The sequence below is a fragment of the Chionomys nivalis genome, chromosome 3 (genome assembly GCF_950005125.1).
Source record: "Chionomys nivalis chromosome 3, mChiNiv1.1, whole genome shotgun sequence".
Lineage (NCBI taxonomy): Eukaryota > Metazoa > Chordata > Mammalia > Rodentia > Cricetidae > Chionomys > Chionomys nivalis.
Window position 1 is genome coordinate 120,733,636 of NC_080088.1, and position 22,474 is coordinate 120,756,109.

The 22,474-nt window shown below is 51.1% G+C and overlaps 1 protein-coding gene across 1 annotated transcript; it reads left to right on the plus strand.

The window, feature by feature from the left end:
• Positions 1-349: 349 nt before the first annotated feature.
• Positions 350-20,939, plus strand: Gltp (glycolipid transfer protein). Its single transcript, XM_057764914.1, has 5 exons — positions 350-560; positions 14,574-14,632; positions 16,285-16,418; positions 18,018-18,168; positions 19,843-20,939. The coding sequence occupies exons 1-5, from the start codon at positions 458-460 to the stop codon at positions 20,023-20,025; spliced, it is 630 nt and encodes a 209-aa protein (XP_057620897.1). The 5' UTR covers positions 350-457; the 3' UTR covers positions 20,026-20,939.
• The last annotated feature ends 1,535 nt before the right edge of the window (positions 20,940-22,474 follow it).

A 22,474-nucleotide genomic window follows, 5' to 3' on the forward strand; every position in this document is an offset into this window, starting at 1 on the left:
TTAGAGGGCCCCGGATTGAGAAACAAGGCCCCGCTAGGGGGTTGGACTGTAAGCGGGTGGGGACCAGAGTGACGCCGGCCTGCACCCCAAGTTAGGGGCTGAGGTAACCGGTGACAGGCTGGCTGGGTGCACTGCCTCACCTGGGCGCGGCTCACCTGGTGTCCGCCGCCCGCGCTTCCGCTAAGCTCCGCCCCCAGGCCAATGGCAGTGCGGTAGCGGGGGAGGCGGACTCCCATTGGCCAAATGGGCGCGGCGGTGTGTGCCTATTGGCCGAGCTGCGGAGGGGCGGGGCGGAGTGCTAAATGGCTCCGGCCTGCGGGCGGCGCTCGGCGCTCGCTGAGAGGCGCGGGCGGAAGTGGCGACGCTGGCGTCCCGGGAGGCGGCGGCGGGCGGCGACAGCCCGGGCGCGGACGCCCTCGGTGCGGGCTGGGGCATCACCAAGGGCCTCGACCCCGAAATGGCGCTGCTGGCCGAGCACCTGCTCAAGCCGCTGCCCGCGGACCGGCAGATCGAGACCGGGCCCTTCCTGGAGGCGGTGGCCCACCTGCCGCCCTTCTTCGGTGAGTCCCGCGCGCCGCCAGCCCTTTCCACCTGCCCAGATATTCCTTCTCTCCCCTCAGACGAACCCCATCACTCCCTCTCATCCATCGCCCCCTAACATCCCTTACTATTGCACCACTGACATGCTGCATCAACCTCCGGCTCCCCGGAACGCCTTCATCCTCGGTTTCATTTTTCGTCCCTTTCAGACTGGTTCTCAATTCTCCCCCACCCTTAAAAGGAATAAACCCTGCCCTCCCCTCCCCAGCCTCACCCGACCCCAGATCAAAGACCACCGCCACCTCCAAGGGCTTGAAGATGGAGCTGCAAAACTCAAGGACGCTTTTTAGAGGAAGTCATGAAAAGGTTTTCCTCCGTCTAGGAAAGGGGTCAGGAGAAGAGAAGTGGGTGGGTTGTGGGGGTGATGTCAGCGGCAGGGTGCTTAGTTCGAATCCCTCCCTCCCTTTGGCTGGGCAAGGAGGAAGTCCTGTCCGCCGCAAGTCAAGTTGAAGAAGCTCGTAGGAGCACTGCAATGAGTCCCCAAGCCTGTTTCAGACCCTCTTCCTCCCCTCCTCCAGTCCAGGCCTTGTTGGAAAGTGGAAGGAAAACCGATGCCATCTGCCCTGCCCTTTGCCTTGCAGTCCACAAAGGGTGCAACCTGAGCCCTGCTTTCTGCTTTGTGGGGACGCTCCCAGTGCCCTACCCTGCTAGCTCATTTGGTGACTTTGCAGGACAACACCAGCCCCCAGGGCAGAGTCCAGGGGAAGCCTACACTTGGGCAGAGCCTTGAGGCTGCTTAGCCTGAGGAGGTTTGGCACCCACATGCAGAGTCACTTGGTTGGCTCCTGGAGATGATTCGGACTTGGTGGGGGGCAGTAGTTCCCACAAGGGGTGTGTGGCCCTGTAGATCTGTTACCACTTTTTCTCTTGAGCCTCAGAGTGACATGGAGGTGCTGGTCTAGGCTGGATATGGGGATAATTGAGGGCTTGTGAAGAGATGCTTCCTGTGGGAAGAAAGTCATGTATGAAGTTCTTAAATATAATGTTGGGCCCCTTCCGTAGGTGTCTAAAATAGATGTTAACTCTAATCTTGAATGCACTTGTCTGTGAGAGGCTCCAACCTGGAGCGGCAACCTGAGAGCAGGGTCTCAGCTTCCTCAGCCACTGCTGTGCCGAGCACAACTTAGTAGGTCCTCCGTTAAACCCGTTTAGTGCATGAGACCTTCTTGTCAGTCATCGGTATCTTGTCTGGAGATAAGATTGCATCTTTAGACAGGGAGCTGCTGGCTTTAGCTTTGATTTTTATGACATTATGTTTCTTTTTTAAAAAATATACTTATTTGGGCTGGAGAGATGGCTCAGTGGTTAGGAGCATTGCCTGCCCTTCCAAAGGTCCTGAGTTCAATTCCCGGCAACCACATGGTGGCTCACAACCATCTGTAAGGAGGTCTGGTGCCCTCTTCTGGCCTGCAGAGATACAGACAGAATATTGTATACATAATAGGTAAATAAATATTTAAATATATGTATATATATATATATATACACACACATACTTATTTATTTGCATATGTTTGAATGCCAGGGGCTGGAGGACAGATTTCAGAAGTCAGTTCTTACCTCCCACCATATGGGTCCTGGGAATCAAACTCAAATCATCCAGCTTTGCAGCAAGCTCCTTTACCTGCTGAGCCATCTTGTCGACCCTGAAACACTGCGTTTTGTGTCTGTGCCTATTTCCTCCTTGGATCTCTGAGTAGTTTGCTAGTTAGAGCCAACCAGAATATACTGGGGCCGGTGGTTCTCAAGTGAGGATAGTTTTGTTCCTTAGTGTGTGGAGAGATAGTTTTGATCTTTGTAGTTGAAGGGGTGCTGAATGCCACAGGGCATTATCCAGGTCCCTCCAGATACCCCTCAATACGAAGGACACTGAAGCCCGGACAATGGCTCCATGGTGGTGATGGCATGGCTTCCCCATCTACACTGAGGTGGCATGTCAGCTCTGCACTTGGGGCACCCCTTTTGAGTATGGGCATCTGGCTGGTTTGGGAGGAGATGGGAGGAGGCAGCTGGAGCAAGGGCAGAAGAATGTCCCTCCCTCTCTGCCTCTGGTCTCAAAGGATCCTTGTCTTTGCTGCCGTCTTGGGCTGTGGATGTCACAGCTGTAGACAGAAGCACCATTTAGACAGACACTTCAGTGGCGTTGGCCTATAAAGGGTTAACTGACAGGGGTCACCCTAGAGCCATTTGCTGTTTGCAAAAGAGAGTCAATACTGGCACTTATATAAAAGAAAACATTTGAGCGTGCTCTTCCTGGATGGTGCTTTCTACTGTGGACTCAGGTTCTCCCACCCTGGCCTTGGAGGCTCACTGTCAGCTCAAGGTGGGGTCTTAGTCTACATCTTTGGGATGTCCCTGATTGCGTGTGGCCCTGGACTACAGCTGGTCTGGAATGATGGCCACAAGGAGCCTGAGTGGCATTGTGGGAACAGGTTTTCTCAAATCAGAGCAGAACCAAACAATGACTGCCATTTAAATTTTTTTTCTTTTTTTAAATTAGACCTTTTTTTAAAAAAGAAACAAAAATACCAATCCAAATTCCCACTCCCTTTCCTCCTCCCATTCCCTCTACACACCCTCCTACCCCACCCCCTCCAATCCTAAGAGAGGGCAAGGCACCTTGCCCTGTGGAAGGTCCAAGGCCCTCCCTACTACATCTAGGCTGAGCAAGGTATACGTCCAAAGAGAACAGGATCCCAAAAAGCCAGTACCTGCAACAGAGACAAATCCCAGTGCCACTGCCAGTGGCCCCTCAGTTTGCCCCAGCCATACAACTGTCAACCCCATTCAGAGGGACGAGCTTGGTCCTATTCTTGACTGCCATTTATAGGCCCTAAGGATCTAATACCGACTTATCAGTTCACTTAATTCCTTCATGGACATTTGTCTTGAAACCGGGATCTGTAGCTCAGACTGGTCTTGAATCAACTCTGTAGTCACAAGCTGTGACTCGGCCACAGTTTCCAAGCTTCTGGGGTTATAGGCATGCACCACCATATCCGTTTCAGGAACCTATTGGTTTGTTGTTGTTGTTGTTTGTTTGTTTTGTTTTCTGTGTTAAGATTCCACTCTGTGCTGGAACTCACTGTGCAGCCCAGGCTGGTCTCAAATGTGGTTCTCCTTCCTCAGCTTCCAAACGGCTGGAATCACAGATGTGAGCTATCCTCTTGGCATCTCACAGCCTTTTGAAGTAGGGTTTTTAAAGAGCAGCCTTCTGCCACTTGAGGATATTTTCCTTCTAGGGTCTTCCTTCTGTGTCTTTGAGAGAGAGAAATGTTCAACCTCATTTTTCATCTAACTGCATGTTCCATTTAACTGCATAGTGAGGCTGCCTTCCTACGTCCCTTGTCATACCCGTAGTGGCTTAGGATTCTACTTGGATGTGTCCACAGTTTAACAATCCCTCGTGCCGGACTCCCACGCTGTGGTCGACAGTGCTGCTGCCAACATCTCCAGATCTCTTTCTCTGCATAGTTCTTTGGACCTGTTGGAACAACCACCGTAACTCCTCAGGGTGTGGCCTGGGACCATTGGCTGGGCTTGGTCAACACTGATTCTCTCTGCTCCTGTGGGCGTGGGCTACATGTCAGCCTGCTCCTCTGGTTTACAGCATCCCTTTGGGGACTCACCCTGCCTCTGTATCTCTAGCCTGAATTCTTCCGCTCATGCAGGTCTTCCCATATCCACTTAGAGGCTGGTCCTTTACCCATCTTTTTTTCTCCCCTCTGACCCAGTAATTGGATCTCCTGACTGATCGGTTACAAGACTGACCTGTGACTCCTGCTCACTTATCTTTTAGGTCAGTTATGCAGCTGCTCTCAACCCAGGAGGCTTGATGTTCCTCCGTAGCTGGAAGCCTCAGTGGTTCCCTGATATGCTCTCCTGAAATCTGTGCTACCAGCTTTCTGAATGACTCCCAGGCCCACAGATGGCATTGTGCCACCGTCCCCAGAGTCCTCCTTGTGTCAGCCTTTCTCCTCACTCTGCATACCATTCTACTCGCCCACCCACACACCTCCTTTCTTTTGTCTGGCTGGAGTCCACATGTCCTTAAGGAATTGGCTTAGCGATAACCCTACCCAGACAGTCATCCTCCTCCCTGTGCCTCCTAGAACCTATTGTGATCTGTGGTTCTGAGTAACTTCAGTGCCCAGGACTCTGCAAGCCGGAACATTTGCTGAATGTATCCTTTTATCTTACTTATGTTTTAGCCCAGACTGACCCTGAATTTGTGACACCCCTACCTCAGCTTCCAGAGTGCTGGTGTTATTAATATACACTACACTTAGCTGCATGAAAGGGTTTTTTTTTGGAGGGGAGGCTGTTGCTTGTTTGTTTTTTCCATTTCCATTCTTCTAGGTTCTTGCCAAAAATGCTGGCTTCTCTTTTCATATTAAAATACATGATTAAATCAGAAGACATAATCTTTGTACATCCTACACACGTGGCAGGCATTACTAATCAATCACAATTCTTTTTTCCCTTTTGAGCTTAGATACAGCCTCAGCATCTTTTTTAGAATAACCACTTTCTTAAGTCAATTAAAGTTGGTCCATGAGGTGACATCTATGACAACTATTAGCTGTCATTGTCTCAGGAAAAGTCCGGGATGGAGGAGCTCAAGGCAATGATTTCTGCTACTCATTTGAGGTTTAATACTGGGAATGTGTTTCCTTTATTTGTGACTCTTAGCGTAATTGAATCAGTGTCCTTGGGAGCTGGCCTTGCCTGTGCCTGGTACCCTTATCTCTAGGACACTCCCCCGTGCAGCAAGCCCTTCCTGGACTGAGGACCCTTGGCTACAGCCCTGCCGTGTTTTACACGTCTGTTGAGGGCTGTTTGCACGTTGACTCTTGTGAAAGAGATGCAGTGGGATTGTGCTCCCCCTCTGCTCCAGCAGGCTGTCTTAGTGGTGGAATATTGAGAGGTGGGCTCTACACAAACCCAGGACATAGACTGTGCTGGCGTAAGCAGCACTTGGAAGAAGAAACGGTGCCCAGAAGGGACACAGAGCCGAAGAGGCACTTCCGGTCCTGGTTTGTTCAGCTTTAAAGTCCTGCAGTGGCCTGGCATTAGAGGGAGGCATTTGCAAATGTGTAGTAAGCAGGCACGGTCAGCCCTGCCTAGTTCTGGTGCTCCTGACTGAGTGAGTGCCTTGGGAGGGGCCCTTGCCAGTCTGTAGGATGGCTGCCTTTGAAGTGCAGAGGGGAGCAGAGACTTTGGATCCAACTGGTTTCCTCCCATCCCTGTGCCCTGAACACCCAGGACAAGTGAGTGGAAAGAAACGCGGACTTTCTCATCTCTCTGAGCCCCAGGAGGCAACCTCACAAGGTGATGATGGTGCTCAATGCCTAGAGTCACCCCACCTTTGCATGGGTGAGAGGCTGCCAGAGTGCATGCAGTCCAGCCCTTGGGAAACGGCTCTACCGCAGAGAAAGCATTCCTGAGCCTGGGTGACTGACTGCCAGGGCCCAGGGCCAACCGTTGGCTGTGTCAGTCTGAGAATCATCCAAGTGCAGCTGAGAGCCATGTGGAGTAGGTCTGGGCCCCTGGTGTCACCCACTTGCCCACCCTGGCCTTCTGAGATGGCTTATCGGTCTTTCTCTGTTCAGGACATCTGGTTCTGAGGTTCGGGCCTGGTGCCTGGCCTCTGTTAGTGTGAGAGCAGAAGAGAAAAGGAAGTAGCCAAGTGTGTGACTGAGCTTACAGACAGCCTCATCTTCTCACCTGGTTTGCAGAGGGATAAGGCATAGCGCTGGGAATCTGTTAGGGACAGAGTCAGGCCCTTCTGTGACGTTCCTGGTGGAGTATAGGTGGCTTAGGCAATGTCCAAGTGGGAGATCTCCTGGCCCAGGACCTTGTGAAACACATGTATGCCCCATCACAGCTAGCCTGACCCCTTTAAGATGGCTCTCAGGGGCAAGCGTGGGAGTGGGTGGAAACTCGTTTCTAACCCTTATGAAGGAAGTAAGAAACAAGGGAATTGGGGTAGGGTTTCTTTTTTTTTTTTTTTTTTTCTTTTCTTTTTTTTTTTTTTTTTTGGTTTTTCAAGACAGGGTTTCTCTGTGGTTTTGGAGCCTGTCCTAGAACTAGCTCTTGTAGACCAGGCTGGTCTCGAACTCACAGAGATCCGCCTGCCTCTGCCTCCCGAGTGCTGGGATTAAAGGCGTGCGCCACCACCGCCCGACTGGGGTAGGGTTTCTTAAAGAGGACCTTGAGGATGCAGCCCTGGCACAGGGCAGGCAGCCCTGCTTCTTCAGGCACAGCTGTGTTCCCCGAGAAGTCCTCTTCTGGACAAAAGCTTCCTGAGCTGCTGTGTGGCTGGGGAGGGGAAGCTGGTGTGATGTGACAGTGTTAGAGCTTGTGGGGTGGAATAGCCAGCTGTGGTCTTAGGTTCTATTGTTTCTGTTTTTAAAATGGCTTTGTGAGTCTCCCTGCTTCTGTTACAGCCTTACTCAGCCCCCTTTCTCTTTGTTGTTACAATGTAGCTAAACTTCCTAAATGCTTCAGGAACCAGCCGACTGGGTGTGCCCCAGGCAGTCAGCTTCCCCAGGCTTCCAAGTGTTCTCTGTGCTGTCCTCCAAGAACATCCCTTGACTCCCACCCAAGCCCCCTTTGTAACGCTCTTGAAGTCATGCCTGGATGATTTCTGTTGGCTTTTCCTCTTCAGTCTGTCAATATTTCCCCATCTCTGATTTCTTCTTTACTCCTTCCCATGTTGTGCATGATAGGAACGTATTCCACCATAGATCCAGTCTCTGCTTTCCCAACAACCAGGGTCATTGTTTTCTGGATTTCCTTTCTAGAAAACCTGACTGTTGAGAAAGATGATGCTATACTATGTAGTAAGTATAATAAATAAATAAGACATTTATTTATTTATTTTTATTGTTTTTAATTGAACTATATATTTTTCCCTGATCCTTTCTTTTCCTCTTTTCTATCCTTTTCCATGATTCCCACACTCACAATTTACTCAGGATATCTTGTCTTTTTCTACTTCCCCTGTAGATTAGATCCATGTATGTCTCTCTTAGGATCCTCTTTGTTGTCTAGGTTCTCTGGGATTGTGAATTGTAGGCTGATTTTTTTTTTTGCTTTATGTCTAAAAGCCACTTATGAGTGAGTGCATATTATATTTGTCTTTCTAGATCTGAGTTACCTCACTCAATATGATGTTTTCTAGATCCATCCATTTGCCTGGAAATTTCAAGATGCCATTATTTTTTCCTACTGTATAGTACTCCATTGTATAAATGTACTATTTCTTCTTTATGCATTCTTCGGTCAAGGGGCATTTAGGTTGTTTCCAGGTTCTGGCTATGACAAATAATGCTTCTGTGAACATAGTTGAGCACATGTCCTTTGAGCATCCTTTGGGCATATACCCAAAAGTAGTATTGCTGGTCTTGAGGAAGGTTGATTCCTAATTTTCTGAGAAGTCACCATACTGATTTCCAAAGTGACTGTACCAGTTTGCATTCCCACCATCAATGGAGGAGTGTTTCTTTTACTCTACCTTCTCTCCTGCATAAGCTGAATAAGACTTTTTATTGAGGTACCCTGCAGGAACTGTGCTGAGCCCTTGGCTGAAGCCTCTCCGCAAGATGGGATTCATCGTTACTCTTATTTTACTAATGAGGCAATTGTAGCTCAGAGACATTGGCTAATTTCCCCAGGTTACAGAGCAATCAGATTTTCCCAACTATACTTACAACTTAAGGCTGGCTTTTTGGGGGGACAAGATCTCACTATATAGTCCTGACTGGCTTGGAGCTCACTATGTAGACCACCAGGAATAGCCTCAAACAGTGCAGAGAGACTAAAGGTGTGTGTCACTACCCCTGGCCTCCAGACTGTTATTAAAGAGGGCCACAGTGGACAGACAGTGTGCAGATGCAGCGTGGTTCTCAAAGGTGATAATATAGAGCAGAGCCAGCCTTAGAGTGTGGCCATCCTCTGTGTTCTCCCCTTCCGAAACGGCCTGTGACCTGAGCCTGGACACCCCTCCCCAGTTAATAAAAGATTCATCTCCATCGGCTGTAATTTGAGCCACCCATTCTGATCTTGTAACTCAGGACCTGTAACATTAATCTGCTGGGAGTGTCTAGCAAATTTTATTATCTGGCTATGAAAAAAGGCATTCCCAACAGAACCTCCCCACAACACATAGTGTCTATTGCCACATGGTGACCACTCCTTGGAAATAAGTGTTCAGGGACTGAGTTAGGTGTGTCTCACCAAAAGCAGCGTCACCTGGTTCCTCCTGTGTTTGCTCATTTACCTGTGCCAGGGCCTGGACATGTGGCTCAGACTGGGCTTCAACCCTCCATCTTCCTGCCTCGGCCCCTGAGAACTGGGATGACATTTTGTTCTTAAATGAAAATGATTTTCTGAGAGGAAGTGGTTAGAGGGCTGGCACCTCTCAGGACATGGCTAATCTCTTATTTGTTGTTCAGTTTGGGACAATGGGAACACACTTTGTTGTGATAGACAGAGCTGCAGGCCTGTAATTCTAAGGCCTGGGAGGTGGAGGCTGGGGACTTAGGAGTTCAGAGCCCTCTTCAACGACAAAGGAAGTTCAAGGCTAGCCTGCATACCTGAAGTCTGGGAGTTTAATTCCCAGAACCCATGTAGAAAGCCAGGTGTGGTGGTGCATGCTTATAATCCCAGTGCTGGGGAGATTGGGACAGGTGGCTTCCTGCAGCTCACTGGTTAGCCAATCTAGTTTACTTAACAAGCCACAGGCCAGTGAGAGATCCTTATTGTATCAAAAAGATGGAAGATGGCACCTGGGGTTGACCTCTGACTTCCAAATGCCTGTGCACCCACATGACCGTACACATGAATAGAGAAGAAAACAGTAAAGATGTTTGGAATGCCTGTGACGGAAATTTCCAGATGTGCGCTGTGCTCTTTTCTGGAGAGGGAGAGCAGGAGCTACTCAGTCTCACTAAGTCACCCAGGCAGGCCCCGAACTAGTATTTCCTGCCTCAACCTCCCAAGTGCCAAGGCTATGGGCGTGCACCACCACGTCGTGATGCTGGAACCCAGGGCCTTGAGCGTGCTTGGCAAGCACTGTCTGTAATGCCCAGCCACACCCTGGCTGCTCTGAGTACAATGACCTGTGTTCAGCTGTGCTGAAGGAGGAAATGATCTGGGTGGTATATAGTGACAAGTTGGCTGGTGGACAATTCTGCTTTCTGGGCAGTGGCAACCCTTTGGGCAGTGGTAGAGACCCAGGCAGGAGGCCCTAGTCCCCGAAGGGGACTTCCTCTCCTGGCTTCCATTTCCTTTTGTTTTGCGAGTAGTTTTGACAGCTTACTCTTTGTTTTCCCAGCAGCTACTGGATGCTGCCGGCAAAGCAGGAGAAAACAGCCATCAACAACCCATAAGTGCTTTTAAAAAGACAGAAGACATTCAGTGTAGTGCCCCATGGTGAAGGTTTGAGGGAGCCTGTGACATCACCAGGCCACCCTTTATATTTTTAAATGATGACCCTTTTTAGAAAGTTACAGATGGCTTGTTCCATTTGTGGATTTGTTTTAATTTGTGTGTATGTGTGCCTGAATGTGCTACATGTATAGAGATACCCACAGAGGAAGTCAGATCCCTGATACTAGTTACAGGAGTTTGTGAGCCACCTGACAGGGGTGCTGGTTACTGACTTCAGGTCCCCTGGAAGGGCAGCAAATGCCTTTAGCTTCTGATCATCTCTGCAGCCCTGGTGTTACATTTTAAATAAATGCTATCCAGAATGGTTAAGCCAGTGGCTGATACATTCATAAAATTACTTAGTTGATGGAAAGGTCTCCATGTTAGTTGTATTTTCTTCATCACTGTGATTAAGCATCTTTTTATTTCACTCGTGAATTATTCATTGTAAAGAACTTTTTTTCTTATTGTTCTGTAAATACTCTTTGTGTATTTGGGATAATAAACAGCCTTTATTTTCTCTGCTTCCTGCTCCACTTTGTTGATGGCCTCTTATAAGAAGCTCTCGGGTTTTGTAATCAGATTTATTGACCTTTTTTTTTTTTTTGATTTTTCGAGACAGGGTTTCTCCGTAGTTTTTGGTTCCTGCCCTGGAACTAGCTCTTGTAGACCAGGCTGGCCTTGAACTCACAGAGATCCCGCCTGCCTCTGCCTCTTGACCTTTTCTTATGCCTTCTGCGTTGAGAAAAAAAAGCCTTTATTAGGCGTAAGAGGCCTTTCAGCGGTGTTCTAAAAAGTCAGAGCTTTTCCGAAGCAGCTTGCCTGTTGGGGTTGGTTGTGTGACAGCAGGAGGTGGTGGCACTGTGGGCCTTCCTGTTTTTAAAGGCAGCTCCCTTCCTTCTGTGGGTTACAGGACAAACTGGAAAACCATGTAAGGCCCTCTCCCTCCAGGGCCGGGCGGGTTGATGGCAGTTAAAAGAAGGCAAAACGAGTTTGAGGGAACCGCGAAACTAGTCAGACAGGAAAGGTGGTTGTGGGCAGACTGGGCTCTGGGGCAGCAGTGAGGCTGACAGGCTGTGGGGACCAGCACAGGCTTGACTCTTAGAAAGGCCACCTGAGTGTGGGAATTCAAACCATGCTTTGGGGTTCCTGCCCCAGCACTGTTCTGAGTTCACACCAGCAGATGTATCCTAGAAAGCTGACGTGGGGTGCTTTGGCGCTGTTACCCAACTCGGGTGACTCATTTGGCCTCTCTAAGTGGCCCCCGTGTAAGCCATGGGAAGCAGACCCCAGCCCACCATACTCGGAGTTCTCTCTGCACAGAACCTCTGGGCTGCAGGAAATGAAGGGTTCATACTCAGAGTTCTCAAGTCACTTGTCAGAGTCACAATTCACACCCAGGGCCAGCTGGCTCTGACGTGACACTAACCGCAAGTGCCCAGCTTTTAGGTGCCATTGGCCTGTTTGGCCTATAGCACAGGGCACACTGTCCAAGCCTTTCCTGCCCTCCGCCTGGGGTCACCCTGACCCTACACTCTCACCTTTTTTTGTCTGGGATAGGTTCTCACTGTGTAGCCCAAGCTGACCTAGAACTCATGACCCTCCTGCATCAGGCTCCAGCATGCTGGGGTGACAGGCTAGGCCCACTCTCTTTCTTAAAGTCCCTCATGGAGCCTCAGTCCCTGCCTCAGCATCTGCCTCCATCCACCGTACCCTTCCCCCACAGCAGAGCGGGCACCCTGGCCTGGGCCCCAGCCACCAGTCACACACAATGACGGCTGCTGTGGGGACAGTGCCTGCTGAGCACAGCGGCTTTGTGAGCCTCACGAGCACGGTCAGGAGAACGGCAAACAATAAGCCTTTCTCCTGTCAACAGGGCGGGGCTCGGTGCCGTACCGGGGGTTATGTCGTACAGTAGACCACGGCTGCCCACACTCTGCCGTCCAGGCCGGCTTCCTGGCATCTCCCTGTGAAGGCTGTGGTTGATGAACACTCAGCACCTGCTGTGTACACAGTCCGTACCTGCCCTGCAGAGCAACCCTGCCCTGCACAGAGACCTAGTATCACTTTTCAGGGAGAAAAGCTGAAGCCCAAGTTGCTTCACAGACCCTCTGCCATCTTGAGTGGCTGGGTGCTTAAAACTAATACTTGGAGCCGGGTGGTGGCGCACGCCTTTAATCCCAGCACTCGGGAAGCAGAGGCAGGCAGGTCTCTGAGTCTGAGGCCAACCTGTTCTACAGAGTGAGTTCCAGGACAGCCAAGGCTACACAGAGAAACCCTGTCTCAAAAAAACAAAACCAACCAAACAAACAAACAAAAAAACCTAATACGTGGGGGTCATCTGAACTATAGTAAGAGTGTAGACAAAGGGGAGGGGAGAATGGTGCCCTTAGTAAAGTATCTGCTGTGCTGCCATAGGCTGAGTGTGGATGTCTGGCACCCAAAACAACACCTGGGCCTGTCTGTGTCGGGTGGGGAGTGGCGTGCAGACAAGAGAACCCCTGGAGCTTGATGCCTGTCCAGTAAGTGAGCCTGGGCTCAGTGAGAGGCGAGGACAGTGGTTAGGAAACACACCATGGTTGACCTCTGGCCCTCACGTGCGCCTGCACAAAAGTGTGGAGAAGAGCCTGCCAGGGGGGTCAGTTTTCCAGGCACCACGGCCACAGTACACAGGGGCAGACGGGACTTCAGTAGGCAGGATGTGGTGGAACACACCTGTCATCCCAGCGATTGGAGGCTGGACCATGGTCTACACACCACGATCTCAGAAAGAGAAAAAGTGAGATGCGTGTGTACAGCGGGGTTTGCACTCTGCAGAGGTTGGGAGAGATTTGCTCGGTAGTGAAGCATGATCCTAGAATTAGGGAGCATAGACTGATCAGTGCCTCTTTCCCAGCGTTTGCCTCACACGGGGCACCCTGATAAGTAGGTCTAGAGTAATTTTCTTTTAAATTGATTTTTGCATTTACTCCTATGAGCAAGCAGTGTGAGCCATGACGACTGAGTGGGGGTCAAAGGACAACTGTGGAAATCTGTTCTCTCCTTCCACCATGCGGGTCCTGGGGACTGAATGTGTAAGTCGCCACTGGGCCATCTCTTGGGCCCATAATTTAATTTTTTGGTGATGAGGGTCCCACCCAGGACCTCACACATGCTGGGCAGGGGCTCTGCCTCCTCTGCACTGAGCTGCACCCATAGCCTAGGTGCAACATTGTTTCTTGTTTTCTTTCCAGAGACTCTGCTTTGTAGCCCAGGCTGGCCTCAAACTCTCCGTGTTCCCGCCTCTGCCTCCTAAATGTTGGGGTTACAGGTACATGCCTGTAACCAGGGTGGTGCATCTTAAATCCTGATTTCTGATCCCTGACTCACACGGAGGAAACAGACATGTGATCCAGGATACTTGCCCCATGGAGGGATATCAGGCCCATCTCACTACCACCTATCTGGTTCCTCATCCATGTCCCTCTGTGTCTGGGGTGTGTCATTGCAGGTGCTTTCAGCACACACTGCTTCACGTCAGCAGTGAAAGAGTATTCCAGATGGCCACCCACGTGTGCTGGTCACCTTCAGTGGGATTTGACCAGCAGTTCTTCTCCTAAGGTCATTCACTGAGTCCTTAGGCCCTTGTCTGCCTCCATGGCAGCAGGATCTCCCTTCTGTGGTACTGGTACCTACTTCTGCCTACTATGGTGTCCTTGTGCTTTTGTTCTGAGTCAGACTTAGCAAGCCCACTTCCCAGCAGGGAGAAGGTGGGTGTCAGGGGAGCAAGGCAACTTCGCTTAGGCTCTGAGAGTGAGGGCAGTACTGGAATGTGACCCCGAAGGCCTGCACCCCTCCTCTCTGAGCAGCTTTTGCTGGTATGATATTCTGGCTGCAGGTGCTGCCGGCTAACAGGAGCAAAGCATGGGGAGGGGAAGAGGTAGGAACACAATTCACATCCCACATGGGGCCTGGGGTTCCAAGCACACATGGACAGGTGACTCTTGGTCTGCCTATCACCTGCTCAAAGTTGTCACTGTTTGTACTGCACTCTGTTCTACTGGGATCTGCCAAGAAAGGTTCCCTCCTCCACATGGAAACACTGTAGCTCCAGGGAGAACAGAATGTGTGTCTGTGGCTGCTTGTCACACACCTGTCCCGCTCACAAGATGGGAAACTTGAAGCTCAGATGAAGGGCAGTGTGAGGGGGAGGGCGGAAGTCAAGTCTGAAGTCTCATGATTGCCGGCAAGACAGTGCAGGCGGAGGGGCATTTCCAGCACTGCAGAGAGTTCTCTTGGATGGGGCAGTGCTGGGGAGAGCACCTCCAGCAGCCTCAGAGGCCCTCACCAGTTCTGGGGTGACAATCCACTCTCATCCAGAGCCCAGCACCCTGTGAATTCACTTGGCCACGGGACCTTCTGAACACCTATAAATGATTCTTCCTGGCCCCTAAACACAGTCTTCCATGTGTGGAAGGTGGCGGTTTTCCATGGCCTGTGGTGGTTCTGAATGCCATCTTGGTTGGGAATCTGAATCTCTCTTCTCATTCTGTTCCCAGATTGCCTTGGGTCCCCAGTGTTTACGCCCATCAAAGCAGACATAAGTGGGAACATCACTGTAAGTACATCATCAGGCATCTGAGCCCACCCTGCCAGGTCCCAGGCTGAGTTCAGGGAAGAGGACAGAGACTGTAGAGTCCTAGCCCCTCACCTGCCGGACCAAGGTTCTCAGTGCCCCCTTGCAAGCACACAATCCAGGCTTGTCCAGATACTCTGCTACCTGCTCCACCAAACAAGAACTCCATAGATGGGGAAGTGGTTCAGTTTTACAAACATGCAGGCCTGATTTAGGACCCCTAAACCCATGTCAAAGTATCACTGGGCAGCACAAGAATAATCCTGGTGCTTGAGGATCGGAGAGAGATGGGTCCCTGGTGGCCACTGGCCAGCCAGTGAGAGGCCGCACCTTAAAAAAAATAAAGGCAGGGCTGGGTGGTGGTGGCATATGGTTTTAATTCCAGCACTCGGAATCCGAGGCCAGCCTAATCTATAAAGGGAATTCCAGGATAGCTAGGACTGCTACACAGAGAAACCTTGTTTCGAAAAATCAAAACAAACAAACAAATAAATATATAAATAAGTAAAGGTAGAGGGCTGGTGAGAGGGCTCAGGGGCCAAGGGTGCTTGCTGCTCTTTCAGAGGCCTGGAGTTTGGTCCCAGTACCCACACTGGGCAACTTCAAGTTCCTTTAACCCCATTTCCAGAGATCTAGTGTCCTAGCCTCCATTGGTACTCACACATACACACTCACACACACACACTCATACATACACTCACACACACACACTCACACACACACTCACACTCACACACTCACACACACTCACACAACTCCAGTTAAACATCATCGTGCAGGCATCCTGTAATTCCAGCACTCAGGCTGAGGACTGAGGATCTCTGCTAGCCTAGTTAAGCATCCCACCACCACAAAAAGAACAAGAATCAAGTCCATAGTGGCATCAGCTTGGCTCTTCCATGTTGGGTACTTCTGCAGAGAGGCACATTGAGGGCGCGGCCTCACTTCTCCAGCCCAGGGAACCTTGGGCCTGGTCCTGCTATTACTGTCTCACAGAGATGAGGAGCTTGAAGCTCAGAGTGGTTGATGACTCACTTAAGGTCACACAGCAGGAAGTGACAGGTGGCTGCTTTGTCTGAATAGCTTTGAACCCTTTTGCCTCGTCCATTCCTCTTCACTGTGGGACTTCAGGTCCCTGATGTCTGTGACAGTGTCAATAGCAGTGGGAAGGCCGGGCGGTGGTGGCGCACGCCTTTAATCCCAGCACTCGGGAGGCAGAGGCAGGCAGATCTCTGTGAGTTCGAGACCAGCTTGGTCTACAAGAGCTAGTTCCAGGACAGGCTCCAAAGCCACAGAGAAACCCTGTCTCGAAAAACCAAAAAAAAAAAAAAAAAAGCAGTGGGAAGATATGGGTTTTGGAGCTAGCCCAGCTAGGCCCCACTCCCTGTCCCAAGCCTTTTGACACATTACCCCTGAGTCCTAATCCATTGATTGGGTTCTGAGTGCGGTGTCCGGGTCACCGAAAGGACTGTGTGAGAGGCACTTGAAGCATTTCAGAGGCCCAGGCTCCTGGGTGGCCCCTGCACTCATGAGCAGGTGGGTGGCAGGGCTCACAGGATGGGACACTCTGCCCGGTGTGCGGAAGCAGTCTGCGGGGCAGTCCGTGACAGGAAAACATCTGTGCTCTATTCCAGAAAATTAAAGCCGTCTACGACACTGACCCAGCCAAGTTCAGGACCCTGCAGAACATCCTGGAGGTGGAGAAGGGCATGTATGGAGCCGAGTGGCCCAGAGTGGGAGCCACACTGGCACTGCTGTGGCTGAAAAGGTGACGGACTGGAGGTGGGGCGTGGCTGTGCCACGTTGGGCCAAGGGTGTCCACACTGCCATTTAATAGCCACAAGAAACTTCCCAAGGCTGACAGATGCGTGGTGGCTCTCCCTTGTTCTGGCCCCAGAGACAGCAGGGGAAGTGCACTTTCCAGCCTTAGTCTCCGGCTCCCTTCTTTATGCACCGGATAGAGTGGTCCAGATGTGGCATCTCCCCATCTCACCAAGGAGGCCACGTCACAGCCCAGGTCGACTGGGCAGTGGTACAGATGGTGCACGGCACAGAGGTAGCGCGTCGTGCACGGGTGGATTTGTGTGTTAGGTTAAGACTCCCTTGATAGGCTTGTGGTAGGAGCGCTCCTGAACTTGCACGGGTATCTTCCTTGAATCTTTTCAGTGGTCTGGTAGCTCCAGAATTCTCTAGCCGTGCGATTCCAGCAGCTGCTAAGAAGGCAGGGACGCTTGCCCTGCCCTCCACTGTTCCCACTGTTGACATTTCAGGGGTCTGGACCAGGACCCAGGAAGACAGCTTGTCCCCTGAAGGTCATCTCCTGACCCCCAACACATACTTCTCTGGTGAACTGGACTTGGGGAAGTTGGCTTCCCAGAGGTGGGCCGTGTGGTCATCAGGATCCGGTTGTTCTAAGAGCTGCCCCAGGCACACTGCCCAACCTTGTCATCAGGCCTTGCAGGCCTGGACTGAGGAATATCCCGCAGTTCGTTTGCCCAGCGGTAGCAAGGCAGGTGATGCCACTCCTCATATCTAAGTCACCTGTGGGCCTGGGGGTGACCAGAAAGGCAGTGCTGGCTCTGGAGCCCAGCACAGATGGACTATGACAGGCTCCTGTCATATGACATACTGTCATATGTCAGTGCCCTGCTCCAGAAGCTCTTGCCTGGGCAACCCCAGTCCCCTACAGGAAGGTAGCAGAGGCATTTGTTTGGGATCCAGTGATGGGCACATAAGGCAGGAGGCTGGTGAGCAGCTGAAAGGGCACCTGGCTATGCAGTGGCTGACGGTGCCCAGTTCGGCCCCATGCATTTGAAGGGGGTAGGATGGGGGCTCCAAATGAGCTACATGGAGAGGCTCAGCCCTCGGTCAGCTTCACTGATGCTAGGCTCACCATGAAGCAAGACATCCTGCTAGCAGCACTGTGGGAAGAAGCTACTCATCTCATGGCTGACAGGAAACAGGAGGTCGCTAGGGATTCTTCCTCTAGTTAGGTCCTGCTTCTCACAGCAACACCTAAGCCTTCAGCATAGGGGCTTCTGGCCCCCTTTCCTGTTGCTTTCTATTCAGGGTTCCTGTTGTGCCCCATGAAGCATCTTAGGGTCACTGTGCAGTAGAGGCGAGCAGCCTAGGAGGCAGTGTAACACATCTCTGGCCTTTGAACCTGCCAAGGCCCACACTGGCTTCATCCTTTATGCCACGAGAGGCTGCAGGGACCCAGAATAGGCTCCGCTTGGGCGCACGGCACCAGAGCTGGGTCGTCACATGCTCAGAAGTAGAACCGACACAGGTCACCTAGGGGAGGTGCTCCCTTGTGCATGCACTGCTATGGGTCATGGTCCTAAATGAATGTCCCCTTGGACCACAGGGGCCTGCGCTTCATCCAGGTGTTCCTGCAGAGTATCTGTGACGGGGAACGGGATGAGAACCACCCTAACCTCATCCGTGTAAATGCCAACAAGGCCTATGAGATGGCCCTAAAGAAGTACCACGGCTGGCTGGTGCAGAAGATCTTCAAGGTGAGCCTCCACGGGACAACAAGATTATGTTCCTTCCCACTGAGTCCCTGCTTATCCCGCGAAGGACTCACCTGGACTATGGGATGGGGCTGGTGCACTCAGACCCTCATGCAACCACTGCCAACCCTGTTTGTGGCCTCAGGTGTTCCTTAGTGTCCCTGTGGGCCCCTCAGCCTGTTGGTTCATGGCTGTGAGAAGAGTCAGGTCTGCAGACTCAAGAACCACGGGGTGATGGTGGACTCATTGGCTCTCCTCCACCCTGGGCTCTCACCCCAGGCACAGAGGGGAAGAAGGGCCCTGCCCTCAAGGACGTAGCTGCTATAAACACTCTGGCCCTTGGTTTACAGTGGCCTGTGTTTGGGTGATACTGACCACAGCTCCTGGAAAAGACTCTTGTGCCAGCCTGAGTAGCCGAGGGGCCCTAGATTCATTAGGCTGGGAGTCCCAAATGTCCCTGGCTACCCTGCCCCTCACGATGTCCTCATTAGATTAACCCTCCTTCCCAAGAAGCCCAGGCTCTGACAGGAAGGGCCCCAAGGCAGGCTGGGTCCAGGCAGGAGGAGTAGGGTCATGAGGCAGAAAGTGTGGCCACCTCTGGGCCGTCTACCTGGGCATGGCTGGGGTCAGGGCTCATTTCAAGCAGTCCACTCTCCCTGCAGTGTCTTCCTACAGAGCCCCTGCAAGCACCCTCAGGAAAGAGGGTATCCCATGTGTCACCCCAGCTGTCTGCAAGTGCACAGCTAGTAGGCACTGTTTCATACTCTGCCCTGTGATGATCTCAGGTCCCAGGGCTCAGCCTCTGCCCAGGATGATCCTAGAGCCCAGGAGCTCTGAGCCAGCCTAGGCAACACAACCAGGTTCCCGTCTCTGAGCCTGCCTCCCTGGGCCTCAGTGGCCTCATGTCTCACACCTCCAGACCTCTAGGAAAAGGAAGGAGTCCTGCACAGGGTGCAGCACGTGGCTTAAGTCAGGGCCCCAAAGTAATTACTGTCTTCTCACGTGTGATCCCCTCACTCCACAAACCAGGGTCTAGATGTTTTATTTGGTTGTGTCTTTGTCCTCTGGCTCTAAGGTTCTATGAATTTCTGGTTCTCTGCCTTTCGAAGTATTGAAGTAGCCCCCAAATTTAACCAAGGGCAGAACAATGTGTACCTGTTGCTGTGCTGAGCATCTGTGTACCCTGTGCTACATAGAGCGCTTCACACAACCTCCATAATCATTCTCTTGTGTGGTTTTGTGTTTATGAGACAGGGTCGCACTGTGTAGCCCTGGCTGTCCTGGAACTCACTCTGTAGACCAGGCTGGTCTCGAACTCACAGAGAGCTGCCTGCCTCTGATTCCCGAGTTCTGGAACTAACAGTGTGCACCACCACTGCCCCGCTGTCCCCTCCCTAATCTTAACACAAGCAACCAAGTTGAGTGAATATAGCTAAGGAACTTCCTCAAGACACACGCTTCAGTGTGCACTTGTCTGTCTGTCTGTACTCCAAGCTGGTGCTGGTGTCCTGCTGTCCCTTACAAGGGAAGGGAGCATGCACCTTTCTTTTCCCTTCCAACATGAGCAGAGTGACCCGCCCAGCACAGGCGTCAGGGCTGCACACCCCTCGGTGCCCAGCGTGCCAGCCTGAACTTGCCCCACTAATACTGCTCCTGCCTTCCCTCTTCCCTCTCAAGGCAGCACTGTATGCAGCACCCTACAAGTCTGACTTCCTGAAGGCTCTCTCCAAGGGGCAGAACGTGACGGAGGAGGAGTGCCTTGAGAAGATCCGCCTCTTCCTGGTCAACTACACAGCCACCATCGACGCCATCTATGACATGTACACCAAGATGAACGCAGAGCTTGACTATACAGTGTAGCTCCCAGACACAGCCCCACGTGGGAACAAGCAAGCCCGAATCACTGTGAATCAAGCTGGGGTGCCCAGCTCAGCCGCCAGGCCAGCCTAGGTCTGCAGGGGGCAGCCTCAGCTTGTTAGAGGTCATTTGTTTTGTTTTTGTTTGTTGCCTATTCTAATGGAGCAATAAACACCTACTCCTGCTTTCCCAGAAGCCCAGGTTGAGCAAACCTTCCCTCCAGTGTGGTCAAAACCAATTAACGTTGCTCAATTAACGTTGCTAACGATCAATTTCTAGGGTTTTCTGTCTTTTCCTCCCCTACCCAGCTCAGGAGGAGCCCAGCCTGGGGTAGACATACACCTCACCCAGCAAAGAAACCTGATCCATCTGGCCCAAGGATGTCTCAGATGTTTGGAGCACGATGGAGTCTGACTGGAAGTTCAGCAGGGTCCCTACTGTGGTGTCTGTTTAAAAAGCAAACTGGTCGAGCCCTCACCATGGCTGGCACATCTGCCCTTGCCAGCCCTGCTCTCTCTCTTTCACTCTGTCTTTTGTAAGACAGGTTGTTTTGTTTTGTTTTGTTTTAGCCGAAATGTACCAGCAAGCCTTTTCAGATGATTGACTAGGCACACAAGTGACCATACATGACTGTATTTGCATTCTTCTGCATAATTCTTTTCTTCAGGGATGGCTTGTCCAACCTAAGAAACTGCCTGTCATGGGAGCCCTCCAGCTGTGGAGACCCAAGAAACTGCCTTGCTGCCTTAACTGTCCTTCTGGCGCTAAAAAGAGCTATATTTTTTAAAGTATTGGGGTGAACAAACCCTGGAAGAATTGATGTGTATTAAAGGAAAAAAAACCCAATGAGGAACAATTGGTGATTTTTATGCAGAAATTAAATAATCCTTAATAAATAAATCTATATTTTGAAATCATATCTGGTGCTTCTGTGCCTCCTAATCTTTTATTATTTTCTGTATCAGAGGTTACACCTTGGGACAGTGTAACCTCTCCCAAGACCGCTGAGCAGTTGCTTTCTCCTGCTAGGCCTGTAGACTCATCCGTGCTGCCTTTCTTCACTGCAAACCGGTGCAAGAGGCCTCAGCTCACCTCGGCGCTGCCATCCCCAGGCCGCAGGGCCTGTGCTGTTTAAGAAAGGAAGCAGGAAGCAAAAATCATTGCTTTGTGGGCTGTACTTCAGTTCCCATTTCCAGCTTCCTGCCTTGGCATCACTTTGTGGTAGTCTGTGACCTACTTTGTTCTGTGACGGACAGTCACCTGTGAGCCAAATCAATTCTTCACCCCCCAAGGTAGTTTTGGCCACAGCCACAGAAAGCAGACAAGAACAGGGACCCTTAAGCCAAACTTTGCAAAGACCTGTCTTCTGGCCTCTGATTTAAAAAATATAACTGGCAGCCACATAAGGAACACTAAGTGAGGTTTCACAGAAAAATCATATATGTAACTCCTTTTGAAACACCAGGAGCCAGACATGGTGCCATGTGTCTGTAATTCCAGCACTTCAGAGGCTGAGTTTGGAGGATTGTGATTTCAGGCTAGCCTGAGCTACATAACAAGACTGTTGAGCAGGAAAAGAAGGGGAGGAGAGAATCAAGGTTCTGGACAGGAGCTGAAAAATGACCATCCCTTGGCTAGAAAGGAAGGAAAGGTGTGTTCATTTGCTTTCATTCCCACCCAGCCCCATGACCAAAGGCCGACAGGGTTACATGGAAAGGAAGATGCTTCCCTTGATCTCTGCTCTCCAGAGTAGACAGTCTTAAGAGTCTAAGGCAGGTTAGTGCCAGAGGGAGTCGGGGCTGCAGGTGAGATGCCACACCCCAGGATGCACCTTGAGGAATCAGAACTTGCAAGGAAGCCAGGGCATGGGCGGGAAGGAAACACTCCAGGGCACAGACAGGTGGCATGACTTGTGTGGGCTCAGATGTGTGCATCACACATTGTTACGATGGTATTGGGACTTCACCCTGGAAAATACGGATCGCCTCAAGAGGCTCGAGCTTACTGGATTTGGAAGGTGGCCTCAGATACGGCTAAGTATGGAAGCCGGAACCAAGCTGGTCATTGTCTCCTGCTTCATGATGTATTCTAGTATTGCTGAAACACAGAGTGCTGCTCTTCTCCCTACACTCTGATTGCTTTCAGAGCTTGGGCTTCCTAGAAACACAGCACTCTACCAACAAAAAGAATTCTGTCTTCTGAGCTGGAGAGATGGCTCAGAGGTTAAGAGCATTGTCTGTTCGTCCAGAGGCCCTGAGTTCAATTCCCAGCAACCACGTGGTGGCTCACAACCATCTATAGTAAGATCTGATGCCTTCTGGCATGTAGGCAAACATGCAGACAGAAAACTATACACATAAATAATAATAATAATAATAATAATAAAGAATTCTGTCTTCTTTCTAGCTCTGACGTACTGCAGTGAGGTCCAGGATTACTGGACCTTCTAAAA

Excerpts from the sequence above, each read along its gene's own strand:
- Gltp (XM_057764914.1), top strand. The coding sequence starts at position 458 with ATGGCGCTGCTGGCCGAGCACCTGCTCAAGCCGCTGCCCGCGGACCGG. Across the intron at positions 14,633-16,284 it reads ACATAAGTGGGAACATCACT|AAAATTAAAGCCGTCTACGA; the intron begins GTAAGTACATCA and ends GCTCTATTCCAG. Across the intron at positions 16,419-18,017 it reads GCACTGCTGTGGCTGAAAAG|GGGCCTGCGCTTCATCCAGG; the intron begins GTGACGGACTGG and ends CTTGGACCACAG.